Source organism: Sarcophilus harrisii, chromosome 2, assembly GCF_902635505.1.
Source record: "Sarcophilus harrisii chromosome 2, mSarHar1.11, whole genome shotgun sequence".
NCBI lineage: Eukaryota > Metazoa > Chordata > Mammalia > Dasyuromorphia > Dasyuridae > Sarcophilus > Sarcophilus harrisii.
Genome location: NC_045427.1, coordinates 270865272 through 270878629, shown reverse-complemented (window position 1 = coordinate 270878629; position 13358 = coordinate 270865272). Strand labels below are relative to the sequence as shown.

General features: G+C 33.0%; 1 protein-coding gene across 6 annotated transcripts in view; it reads right to left on the bottom strand.

The window, feature by feature from the left end:
* HEATR5A (HEAT repeat containing 5A) overlaps window positions 1-13358 on the bottom strand; it is a 156661-nt gene that overhangs the window by 81608 nt on the left and 61695 nt on the right. For all 6 annotated transcript variants that reach the window (XR_004231970.1, XM_031952256.1, XM_023501135.2 and 3 more), the window contains exons 14-16: window positions 9702-9811; window positions 4729-4892; window positions 4479-4654 (exon numbers count right to left, since the gene is read on the bottom strand). Coding sequence is in view for 5 of the 6 variants with exons in the window: in XM_031952256.1 (XP_031808116.1) it covers window positions 4479-4654; window positions 4729-4892; window positions 9702-9811 (450 nt within the window). In the remaining variant the exon portion in view is untranslated. The remainder of the gene's footprint in view (window positions 1-4478; window positions 4655-4728; window positions 4893-9701; window positions 9812-13358) is intronic.

The following is a 13358-nucleotide window of genomic DNA, read 5'->3' as shown; positions in this document are numbered from 1 at the left end:
TCTCTAGTGAAAGATTATAGTTTTTGGTGGTGGTGAGAACCAAACCTATTTCCTAGAGATTCAATGTATTATTGTTTATATTTTTTTACCTTTTGCATCATTTTCTAGGAATGTTAACCCCTGTGAAAATTGAGTTTTGATTAAATATGATATTGAGACCATATCTTTTAAGTTTTCTGATCACTCTGCTTCCACATAACATAACACTGAATTAATTCTTCATCTATACTGTCCTCCATCCCCAGTTTTGGAAATGGCGTGGCCCTCCTCCTCACTAAATTAACACATGTGCTTTATCTCATTTTCTTTCATCTCCTTCAGGAACTCCTTCCCGATGGGACCTTTCTCTACTCTCTTATCATCAATCTCTCCCTCTCTACTGGGTTCTTTCCTTTTGTATACAAATATATACTTGCCTTCCTATCCTAAAAATAATACAAAATCCCTCCTAAATAATCTTTCCCTGACTCTGATATTACCTCCTCAAGATGTTATCATATATGTTTTCTTCATCCTCACTAAAGTTCTAGAAAGTATTCTAGATTCACCTCTTCTTTCTTTTTACCACTCACAACAAACCTCCTTGCTTTTGATTTCTGCTTTCATCATTCTACACATACTGTTAACTTCTTAATTGTCAAACTAACTACCTTCTTAATTCTCATCATCCTTGACCTTTCTGAAAAATTTAAAATGACTACTTGTTACATGAGCTATTTTTCCTACTTTCTCCTTCACTGTATTCTAAGACACTGATTTCCTCTGGTTCTCCTAACTAATTATACCTTCTTGGGTTACTTTTGTTGCCTCATCTTTTGCCCTCTCTTCTGACTCTCCATATAGGTATATGCCAAGGCTATTTTATTTTATTTTTATACTGTTTCTCTTTGCAATCTTTTTTCTATTTTGTATTTAAATTTTAAACAAATAAATACACTTCAAAAAAAGCAAGAAAAAACCCCAAGTCATTTATGTATACCTTTTATTCCCATGGTCATATATACAATTAACAATTGTGGTATTACCTGAGCTACACAGGAGGTTATCAACTAGTCTTCTTTTATTCAGTCTTTCTTTTCTCTTAAATCCATCCCTAAAAGAGCTGCTAAAAAAAATCCTATTAACAAATTTGCTTATTGCTCAAAAAACTTTACTGGTTTTCCACTATCCAAAAGGTAAAATACAAACTCCTTAGCCTATCTTTTAAACCCTATTATAGTCTCCATAATATTTCCACTTTTATTATTTGTAATTATTTCACAAATGCTCTATTTCACTCTACTTCTTATCATCAAATCATAAACATGTGCCAATTAAATTGAACTGTTAGCATTTCTTAATTTTGTCCTGCCTTCTAGAATCTTTTCTGCATTCTCACATTCTGCCTCATGGAATGAAGTCCCTATTATATCTCCACCTCTTATAAACCCCCTTTTTTCCTTTCAATGCCTAGGTCAAGTGCTTCTTCATCCATGAAGTACCCTTGATTAATCTTATGTGAAAGTGGTCTTTGCCTCCTAATTCTTTAATTTGTCTAGACTTCTCCTTTTGATTTTATCATTTTCTATGTTGTTTCATATTCATGTGTACTAATTTATTCCTCCTATTGAACTAGATCCCTCTTTAGAGGAGAGATTATGCTATTTTTCATTCTTACTGCTAACTAGTTACATCTGAAAAGTTTGCAAGGATTTTTAATCTTGAGTCACAATATGACTTTTTAAAAAATCTTTTAGGAGCTAGATGAGTTGTTATAAAAATATGGTGTTAATGAGAAGATCAGCTAGCTTTACCTATTTCCCAGACACAGAAGGCATCACTATTTCCAGAGAGGTGCTGAGCATATGATATATATATATATATATATCTGTGTTCAGGCAAGATTATGTCAATGAATTGGTATAAACCCATTTCTTTTCAAAAAGATGAGAAAAAAATAAATTATATGACATGCAGACAGTGAGTCAGTAGAATCAACTTCATATAAGATTAGAACATACATTATTTAAGAAGCAGTTAACTTCATGAAGGATTCTACCTTGAGCAACTAATCTATTTTAAATTGTTTAATGTATAGACAGATATTTAAAATAACCTCTCTCTCCTAACACTGCCACCATTCTGCTGTAGGCTCTTATCACTTCACACTTCTATTACTGCAATAACCTAATGATGGGCTAGTCTCTCTTCATTTTAATATGTCCTCCATTCAACCACCAAAGTGATTTTCTAAAAGTCAGGTCTGATAACATCACCTCTGTGCTCAATAAACTCCAATAGATCCCCTATCATTTCTAAAATCAAATATAATATCTGCTATTTGGCACTCAATGCCCTTCATAAACTAGCTCCTTCCTATTTTTCCAGTCTTCTCATACCTTTTTACATACAATTCAATCTAGTGACAGTGGCCTCCAGGTTGCTGCTTTTCCAGGAGCAAGATAATCCCATCTCCTGAGTCTGGGTATTCTCTTCAGGTGTCCTCTATGATTGGAAGGGTCATCCTCCTCAATTCCACCTATTGGCGCAGCTGACTTCCTTTGGATCTCAAGTAAATCTTATCTTTTACAGGGAGCCTTTCCTAATGCCTCCTTATATACAATGACTTTCCTCTGTTAATATTTCTTGCTTATTCTGCATACAGCTTGTTTTGTACTGATTTGTTTACCAGTAGCTCACCCCATCAGATTGTGAGCTTGCTGAAGGCAGGGACTGCCTTTTGCCTCTTATGTACCTCCAGTGCTTAGCACAATGCTAGGTGTATAGTAAGCACTTAATAAATGTTTACTGATTGATTAAATGTTCTACAGTGAGGGGTTTAAGCATAATCTCATGCCAATATTGATAAAAACTGTTCCTATGGTTTAGGATTTAAGATGCTCTAAAAATGAAAATTTTTCTTATTCTAAGCATAAAGGGATTGAAACAGAGAAAAACTACTTTCTATTCTCAGTTTAATCTTTAAATAGAACTTCTTTAAGTATTGGTGTTGTATGCCACAAAATGCAACCAAAAGGAAAACTTCCAAGTATGGAGTGTCTAACAAAAATTACGAGCTTTTAATGACTACCTGCTCCTCTTTTACTTTAAGACTTATTTTTTAGATACAGTTTTGTCTCAAAAAAAAAAATATAAAAAAAAAAAAAAAAATAAAAAAAAAAAAAAAAAAAAAAAAAAAAAAAAAAAAAAAAAAAAAATATATATATATATATATATATATATATATATATATATATATACACACACACACAAAGCCAAAGTTTAAAGGGAGACTAAAAGTGATCTTTAATAAATGTTACACCATAATTATCAGAAAATGAGAAAGTTTATAGATAGAATCCAATTTTAAATCTTATAACTTCTATAATTCAGAGCTTAGTGGGATAACTTTTACATCTGCTTCCTTCATGCAATTTGTTTTCCCTCGTTTTCTAATGAAATCCACTGGAGAATACAGATAATACAGATAATTGCTTATGACCTATTTTCTCAATATGATCTACTGTCCTGACTATATTTCTTAATATTTTTCAAACTACTACCCATTTTATCTAATTATTACTACTTAAGTTAGCAGGTTTCTTTTTTAATTACCTCCCAACTTTAAAATATTTTAAAAATTGATACATACTGCAAAATGCATTAGAATTCAATATTCCTACCATTAGAAGAACCTGAACAATGGCTTAAACATAATAATAATACAAATATATGTTAAACAGTACTACAAAAAAGGACAATGATGAAAAATCATACTATTTAAACCATAATTGGATTATGGATATGAACAGAAACTTCTCATTAGTTATTAGAAAGAGGAAATCAAATTATCTAGGTACAAGATTCATTTAAAAAAAAATTAAATGAAAATAATACTTTCAGAAATTTTTTTCCCAGTGCTATATTTCCAGAGACTAATTTAAATCCCTGAACCATTAAAAAAAAAAAAAAAAAAAAGCTTCGGCCCCCTGACTTATGCCAATTATTTAAAATCCACTTTATGTCCTAAATTATACTAAATTTCTAGGAGAGCTTACACCAGTTTTTCTCATGAAGCCTTCAAATGACTACTTTAGCTCAGCTTCATTTCTTTTGAGTTTACTGCCTCTACTGTGGGGTTTAATCATATACTATTTTATGAAAGAATTCATATCTTAGACTTAACTTTTCATGCATATATATTCTCTCCCTGCATTTAGACTGTTAACTCTATAACATGTTACACTTTGATTCTTGATGGGGGTAGTAGCACAATCCTATATTCATAGCATATACTCAGTATATTTCTCTTATAACAATAACTTTACAATATATTGATAACAATATATTTCTCTTATAAAGATCTAACAATTTCTCTAAATCTAACCTAAGATTTGTACAGATTGACAGTGATTTTCCTAATTTTCATTTCTATTCTAGATATTTAACAGTTATATAACATATTTCCATTTGTTATTCAAGAGATTAAAATTGTTTACCTTTGAGATTCTGCTACATGGGCACATACAATTCCAAAAAGCCTGGCTGCAGAGCTGATAAGTGACAACATTGGAGGTAGGGGCTTAGGTACTGAATCCCCTTCTATGCCATGTTCATAAACTGAAAATGGGTCATACTCTAGACTTCCACAAGCAACACCATTACCAAGGAGGAGCTAAAAAACAAAACAAAACAACAAATGAAGCTTGTGAACCATGACCCAAGGAACTATCTGAGAATGGACTTTACCTGTTCTTCAATAAATCTGTGGTCAGTGTCTTGTAGCAAAGGACTTAGTAATAAAAGATCATCTTGGTGACAGAGGGGTGGAAGTAAGAAAGTGGATGCTGCCATCTGGGTATCAGAAGAAGTCAGGTCAGCAGCCAGCTCTTTGAGGATAGCACAGAGGCTTCCTGATGAGGCCAAAACAAAACAAAAAACCAAATATTTAGGTGGTTAGAATATAGGTAATGAATTTTATCTTTGTGAGGACTCAGATTCCATTTTTGTCCAGATCTATGGTTTCATCAGTGTGGGGAACTCACAACTTGGAAACTACTTCTAATAAGGCAGATCAGCATTGTCAACTGCAACTCAGAGAGAGTCAAAAAGTAGAGTCCTGAGAGAGAGAGAGGGTAAGTTAAATAACTTATTCATGACCATAGAGCTAGGATATTGTCAAAATCAGGATTTGAAACCCTGATCTTCCTGATTCCAAGGCTATTTTCTTTTTTAAGGTCTGGTTAGTTTTGTTCTATTCCACAGGCCAGACATTATTCCTAAAAATCTGAACAACTGTCTTGCAGATATGTATTTTGAATGTGCAAATTTTTATAGGCGATACCAAGGAAGAGATATGAACTGATCAGTAAAAATACAACATAACTAGCGCAAAACAACTTAAAGAACATGTTGTGATTCTTTTAATGATATAACTGAGGTACATGAAGGATAGCAAAAGCTAATTGCTCTTGGTATAATATGAATCAGAAAAAGATGTAAATCATACTTATAAGTCAGCTCATTTTCCTCCACTGATTTATAGTATAATTTCAAATATTTATCTTTATTATTATTATTGTAATCTTATATTCAATATTACTATAATAAAATTCACATTTAAAGTGTTAACTATATGTGTAATATAATTATAACTTGGAAGGATTTCCTTTGGAAGAAACAGCATACATAAATCAAAGTACACAAGTCAAATATAGAATAGATGGAAGGTGACCAAAAATGGAATGACATTAGTATATCAGAAGAAAGGTCTTGTGGAGGTGGTGCTTAAACAAAAGATCTGGGAAGTCAAAGGTTAGAAGGGGAAGAATTCTTGACTGGTGTACAGCCAAAATAAAGTCAAGGAGAGACTAAGATGGAATATCACATTCAAAGAACAGTAAGTAATCCAAAATGACTGCAAGGTGCTATGAGGAAAAAAACCCCCAAAACCCTTATAATCTAAATTGCTGATTATTGCTTTTGGAGAGTTCCCCTGTGCTATCTAAATTACCCCAATAGGTTAGCTGTCAAGAGTGCAAAAGTGAAATACTCTGACATCTTCTGGTATCATGACAGATGTGAAGAAGACAAGTACTAAAATGGGCCAACAATTCTAAAATTGCAAAGAAAATTTCTCTAACAGGTTATTGTTTTATAAAGACATACAAACTTTTCAAACTTGGAGGAAAAATAATTTTATTTGAAAAATTAACTGACTTTGGAAATAAAGAAACATACATGCTAGAGATCAAGTAAAGTGATTAAATTCATATATCATATTTATTTTATAATATTTAACACGATTACACTGTTCCTTATTGTTTTTCAAAATTAAATGACAAATTTCCTGTCAAAATCCTATGTGTGCATGAATTTCAACTTACAAGAGGGATAAAAGCATCTTTAATATAAAGCAGGAAGATGTAGTGCAAGTTCAAGGGACTTAAAATATTATCTACATACTGTTCACTTTCCTTGTCTTACTGAAGAACTTTGGAGAGGTCACATAACTTACCCAAGGTCACACAGGTAATCTTGTAGAAGTAGGGATTCAAACCTAGGGAGACAATCCTTGTCTGATGACTAGTTCTTCCTACTTCTCCACACTTGTTCTTCTGTTTCAACTATAAACTACGGCTACTTAAACTACCTAGTAGAGTTCTGAGAAAAACACTACTTTTTATAAATGTGAACTTTAATAATGATTATTCTTAATAGTTTGTTCTACAAGCAAATTATTTTAACTTTAATTGGGATATCATATTATTTTGAAAACATCCAGTATTCAGGATTGTGTCTTAGATGGTTTTTAAGAATTGCTATTTTTTTTTATTTTCAAAGGTTCTGATAAAGGCCTAATTTCCAAAATATATAGAAAATTGACTCAAATTTATAAGAAATCAAGCCATTCTCCAATTGACAAATGATCAAAGGATATAAACAGACAATTTTCAGACGAAGAAATTGAAACTATTTCTTTTTAGTTTTTTTCCCCCCTGAGGCAATTGGGGTTAAGTGACTTGCCTAAGGTCACACAGTTAGGAAGTGTTAAGTATCTGAGACCAGATTTGAACTTAGGTCCTCCTGACTTCAGAGCTGATGCTCTATCCACTGTACTACTTAGCTGCCCCAAAACTATTTCTAATCATATGAAAGAGTGTTCCAAATCACTACAGATCAGAGAAATGCAAATTAAGCAACATTGAGACACCATTATAACTTGTCAATTGGTTAAGGTTACAGGAAAAGATAATGACGAATGTTGGAGGGGATGTGAGAAAAGTGGGACACTATACATTGTTGATGGAATTGTGAACGGATCCATCCATTCTGGAGAGCAATTTGGAACTATGCTCAAAAAGTTATCAAACTGTGCATACCCTCTGACTCAGCAGTGTTTCTACTGGGATTATATTCCAAAGATATCTTGGAGGGAAAGGGACTCATATATACAAAAATGTTTGTGGCAGCCCTTTTTATAGTGGCTAGAAACTGGAAACTGAATGAATGCCCATCAATTGGAGAATGGCTGAATAAATTATGGTATAAGAATGTTATGGAATGTTATTGTTCTGCAAAAAATGACCAGCAGGATGATTTCATTAAGGCTTGGAGAGACTTACATGAATTGATGCTAAGTGAAATGAGCATAACCAGATCATTATACACAGCAACAAGAAGACTATACAATGATCAATTCTGATGGATGTGACTCTCTTCAACAATGAGATGATTCAAACCAGTTCCAATTGTTCAGTAATGAAGAGAGCCATCTACAGCCAGAGAGAGGACTATTGGAACTGAGTGTGGACCACAACATAATATTTTCACTCTTTCTGTTATTGTTTGCTTGCATTTTCTTTTCCTCCTCAGGTTTTTTTTTCCTTTCTAGATCCAACTTTTCTTGTGCAGCAAGATAACTGTATCAACATGTATGTGTATATATATAGGATTTAACATATATTTAAAAATACTTAATTAACATATATTGGATTACTTGCCATCTAGGGGAGGGAGTGGAAGGAAGAAGGGGAAAATTTGGAACAGAAGGTTTTGCAAGGGTAAATGTTGAAAGATTACCCATGCATGTTTTGTAGATAAAAAGCTACAATAAAATAAATTAAAAAAAAAAAGAATTGCTATGTTTAAAAAAATTGATCATCATTGGGCCAAATGTTTGAAGAGCTTCTTCCAACTTAACTAATTGATTCTGCATCAGGGACCTTAAGATTCACACTACCAATCTTTGCAGCTCTGTTATCATGAAATAGAACTCAGTTTCCTTCCGTTCACAATGAGGCATCAGGGTAGGAATTTGGAGGACAGTATTTTTAAATGACCTAGGTAAAAACTAATATCATAGATATAAAACAGAGTAGAAAAACACAGTAACAAATAAATTATAAAAAGTTATCAAATTAACAGAAAGCTTTTGGCTATATTTTATTAATATATCTTTTTCTTTCATATCAAATATTATATGAGAGAGAGAGAGGGGCACAGTAAAATGGTGCTTATTCTTTGTTTTCAAATTTCACTTGAGTCACAAATGCTGATTTTCAAGTCTATTTTCTGAACATTTACTTGCATAATATCTACTTGTATTTTTAACCCTTGCTCTAATTTCAAGCGAGAAATGCAACACTTTCTTCCTCATCCCTAGTTGATTTCCCACTATTTATTGTAACCCACAGTAAGCAAATTATTGTAATCTGCTGTCAGTTCTCTAATTAGGGCTGAGAAAATGACATATCAGTTTAATATGACTGAGTCCTCAAGTAAATACTTGAAAATAATTTTTTTCCTATTTTCTATAGGGGAAAAAATCTTTCAAAAATTTTGTGGTTTAGCTTTGTTTTTAATCAATGTTCAAATTACCAATGGTTCTGAAATGTTAAATTTATTCAATAGTTTACATCTATAGAAAAGGTTTTTTTTTAAATCATGGTTTCACCACTATTTATATTCTTCCCAAACCCAGCATGTGTGTTTGTTTCCAAACTGCTATGTTTTCAAATAAAGTTATTCTCCTGATAAGTTGAAAGATTCTTATATCTTTTAAAAAGAATAACAATTACAGAAATTTACTTTGCAATCTTAGAAATGTTTGCCAATTTCAGTACCTATCTCCTTTACATCCCTTACAAACAATCAAAAGAGGCTATTTTACTTGCTTCCTGATAATGATTAAGCTGGCATTTATAGAAGGCCTAATGATATCATTTGGAACTAGTATTTATTTAGCTATTTAAATCTATTTTCTTATTTCATACTTAGTTAGGTGCTAGTATAGATATCCTAATGTCTTATGAGAAAATTTATGAGGTAATTAAATGTAGACTAGAGTGAAGACAGCAGGCATCACACTTCCAAATGAGTTTGCTTTATCTATACACTGTCTAGACTCCACAATAGATTAAAGCCTAACTCTTGTGACTAATTAGGTCTCACACAGGATTTTGAGTGACATTAAAATTAAAGACATATCTTTGATGAATGCTGCAATTATATTGCATTGATTTTTTTTCAAAGAGGAGAAACAATATAGAACACAAGACTTGGCAGTGGTTTTGGTTTTTTAACATACTCTACTTAAAGAGATATTATACTATGGAAGATGATATTTACTACTAAAACACCATGAGTTCTTTGGAAATAATTAACTATATACACAACACAGTCATGAAATAATAGCATCCATTTCTACTCAAAGCACATACCTGCATAGATCTCAGGAGGTAATAAAGCCAATAGTTCATAAAGTCTTTGTTTGTAAACCACTGAAGGAGTTTTTAAAGGACTTCCATATGTTTTCTGTATTGAAGAAAGTCTAAAAAAAAAAAAAAAAAAAAAAAAAAAAAGAGTATATAAATCATACAACACTGTATAAGTGATCAACAATTCTTCAATAATAATGCCTACTATCTTCACTAGGCATAGCATATGCTTCACTTCACATAGGCATATGCTTAGCACAGTGGAGATACTAGTACAAATTATAAAATAGCCCATATTTTCAGTGAGTAAGCAGCTCTGAAAATGTAAATTAACTAGATATATTTTAAGTGCTTTCTACTCATTACTCTTCAAGCTACATATAGCTGCTTCATATAATCTTCTAATTTCGTTTATGAGGCAAACTATTCATTATTCTTGGAAAAAATACTCTCCAATATTCTTTGTGCTGCACTACTACTCTTTTTTCAAGGACAAGGTCAGGAGGCCATCCTTTCCATGAATCCTTCTTGTAACTTGTTTCCATGAATTTTTCTTGTAATATTGTTCAAGCCTTACCAAACAATACTGATTACTCTCATGATGACTTTTCTGCTCCTTCTCTTGGGTTGTAGTACTCTGATGGAGGAAATCACACAACTGTACTGACTAGATTTATAACAATTTAATGCCAGACAATTTTAATAGTCACACTATTTAATCTTTTTTTTTGGACTTTTTAAAAAAATTTTAATAGCCTTTTATTTACAGGTTATATGTATGGGTAACTTTACAGCATTGACAATTGCCAAACCTCTTGTTCCAATTTTTCCCCTTCTTCCCCCCACCCCCTCCCCCAGATGGCAGGATGACCAGTAGATGTTAAATATATTAAAATATAAATTAGATACACAATAAGTATACATGACCAAACTGTTATTTTGCTGTACAAAAAGAATCAAACTCTGAAATATTGTACAATTAGCTTGTGAAGGAAATAAAAAATGCAGGTGGGCAAAAATATAGGGATTGGGAATTCAATGTAATGGTTTTTAGTCATCTCCCAGAGTTCTTTCTCTGGGCGTAGCTGGTTCAGTTCATTACTGCTCCATTGGAACTGATTTGGTTCATCTCATTGCTGAGAATGGCCAGGTCCATCAGAATTGGTCATCATACAGTATTGTTGTTGTTGAAGTATATAATGATCTCTTGGCCCTGCTCGTTTCACTCAGCATCAGTTCGTGTGAGTCTCTCCAGGCCTTTCTGAAATCATCCTGTTGGTCATTTCTTACAGAACAATAATATTCCATAATAGTCATATGCCACAATTTATTCAGCCATTCTCCAATTGACGGGCATCCACTCAGTTTCCAGTTTCTGGCCCCTACAAAGAGGGCTGCCACAAACATTCGTGCACATACAGGTCCCTTTCCCTTCTTTATGATCTCTTTGGGATATAAGCCCAGTAGTAACATTGCTGGATCAAAGGGTATGCACAGTTTGATAACTTTTTGAGCATAGTTCCAAATTGTTCTCCAGAATGGTTGGATGTATTCACAATTCCACCAACAATGTATTAGTGTCTCTGTTTTCCCACATCCCCTCCAACATTCCGCATTATCTTTCCCTGTCATTCTAGCCAGTCTGACAGGTGTGTAGTGGTATCTCAGAGTTGTCTTAATTTGCATTTCTCTGATTAATAATGACTTGGAGCATTTTTTTATATGGCTAGAAATGGTTTCAATTTCTTCATCTGAGAATTGTCTGTTAATATCCTTTGACCATTTATCAATTGGAGAATGGCTTGATTTCTTATAAATTACAATCAATTCTCTATCTGCTTTGGAAATGAGTCCTTTATAAGAATCTTTGACTGTAAAAATATTTTCCCAGTTTATTGCTTCCCTTCTAATCTTGTCTGCATTAGTTTTGTTTGTACAAAGACTTTTCAGTTTGGTATAATCAAAATTTTCTATTTTGTGATCAGTAATGATCTCTAGTTCTTCTTTGGTCATAAATTCCTTCCTCTTCCACAGGTCTGAGAGGTAAACTATCCTGTGTTCCTCTAATTTATTTATAATCTCATTCTTTATGCCTAGGTCATGAACCCATTTTGACCTTATCTTGGAGTACGGTGTTAAGTCACACTATTTAATCTTAACTGGGATCTCAATGCTGTATCCAATCTTTTTATACATCCATGTTGCAAACTTCTTTTCAATCCTCCCATGCTAACAGAAGACCTTTTTCTTTTACTGACAAAATTGTAGTTATTTGTGCAAAACATGCTTGTTCCCTCCCTCCTTCTGACAACAGGGTCGCTCCTTTCACCAACTTCTTTATTTGTGCTTTTAACTGTACTCTTTCTGGTCTGTTCTAGAAACTCAGCCTTCCATTTCTCCCCAACCTTCAGACTTTTTCTTTTTTTTTTTGAGCTGAGACAATTGAGGTTAAGTGACTTGCCCAGGGTCACAGAGTCAGAAAATTTATGTGTCTGAGGCCAAATTTGAACTCAGGTCCTTCTGCTTCAGGGCTGGTGCTCTATCCACTGCACCACCTAGCTGCCCCAACCCTCAGACTTCTATCTCTCATTATCTATTTATTGACTTCTCTGCTGTCTATAATTTTGCTCACAGTTCTTTCAGTCTTAAAGGATTCATGTGACTTTGCTATTTTACTCAATTCCAAATCCCATAATTCTAATCTCTTTCAAATAGTCATTTGTAATCCTTGCTTCAATTCTTGCCTCCTCCCTCCTTTCACTTTAAAGCCCCTTGCAATCTGGCTTCTTCCACCAGTCAACTGAAGGTTGACTTCAAGGTTAATCAAAATTGTCTTAAATCCCTGCATCTAATAGCCTTCTTGAAATTCTCATCTTTATTGATACCTTTGCAGTTTTTGACAATGCTGACCATCTCCTCCTTCTCCTGAATGATCTTTTCTTTCCTGACTTTTACATTTCAGGGGGAGAGCATGGATGACTGAATGAATGTTGGTCCCTTAAACACCCTTACATACTCTAGAATCCTAAACCAACACTCATCCCTTTTCTCTCATTTTTTTCTGTGCAATTTGCTAACTACATACGAACATGTTTGGGATTTTTTTTTTTTAATCCTATAAAAGCTTTCTCTTCTACCTTACCAAGTTACAAATTCATATCTCCTTTATGGCCAAATTACTTGAAAAAAAGTTTACCTAATTCTTCTGCTTTCCAATCATCAAATCTCCATTTAATTCTTCATATTTTGTCCTCAAAACTCCACTGAAATTATTCTTAAAGGTTATTGGTTATTTCAATCACCAAATCCAGTGATTCTTTTTCAATCCTTAATGTACTTTATCCCTGTAGCATTTTGACACTACTGACCATACATAATGTGCTACTATTCTCTTTTTTAGCTTACAAGATCTCTTCTTCCTTTTCCTATCATGTGTGCCCTAAATGTCTGTTTTTGGCCTTCTTTTTTAACTCATACTCTTTCTTGGCAACTTAATGCACAGTTTTAATCATTACTTTTAATCAATGATTACCAAAATGATCATAAGTCCCAGGCCTACATTTCCAACTTCTTAAAGGAAATCTCTACTTAAATATATATATATCACTCCACTTAACATAATGCATATTAAGATTATCATTCCCTTAGTATTTGCCTTTC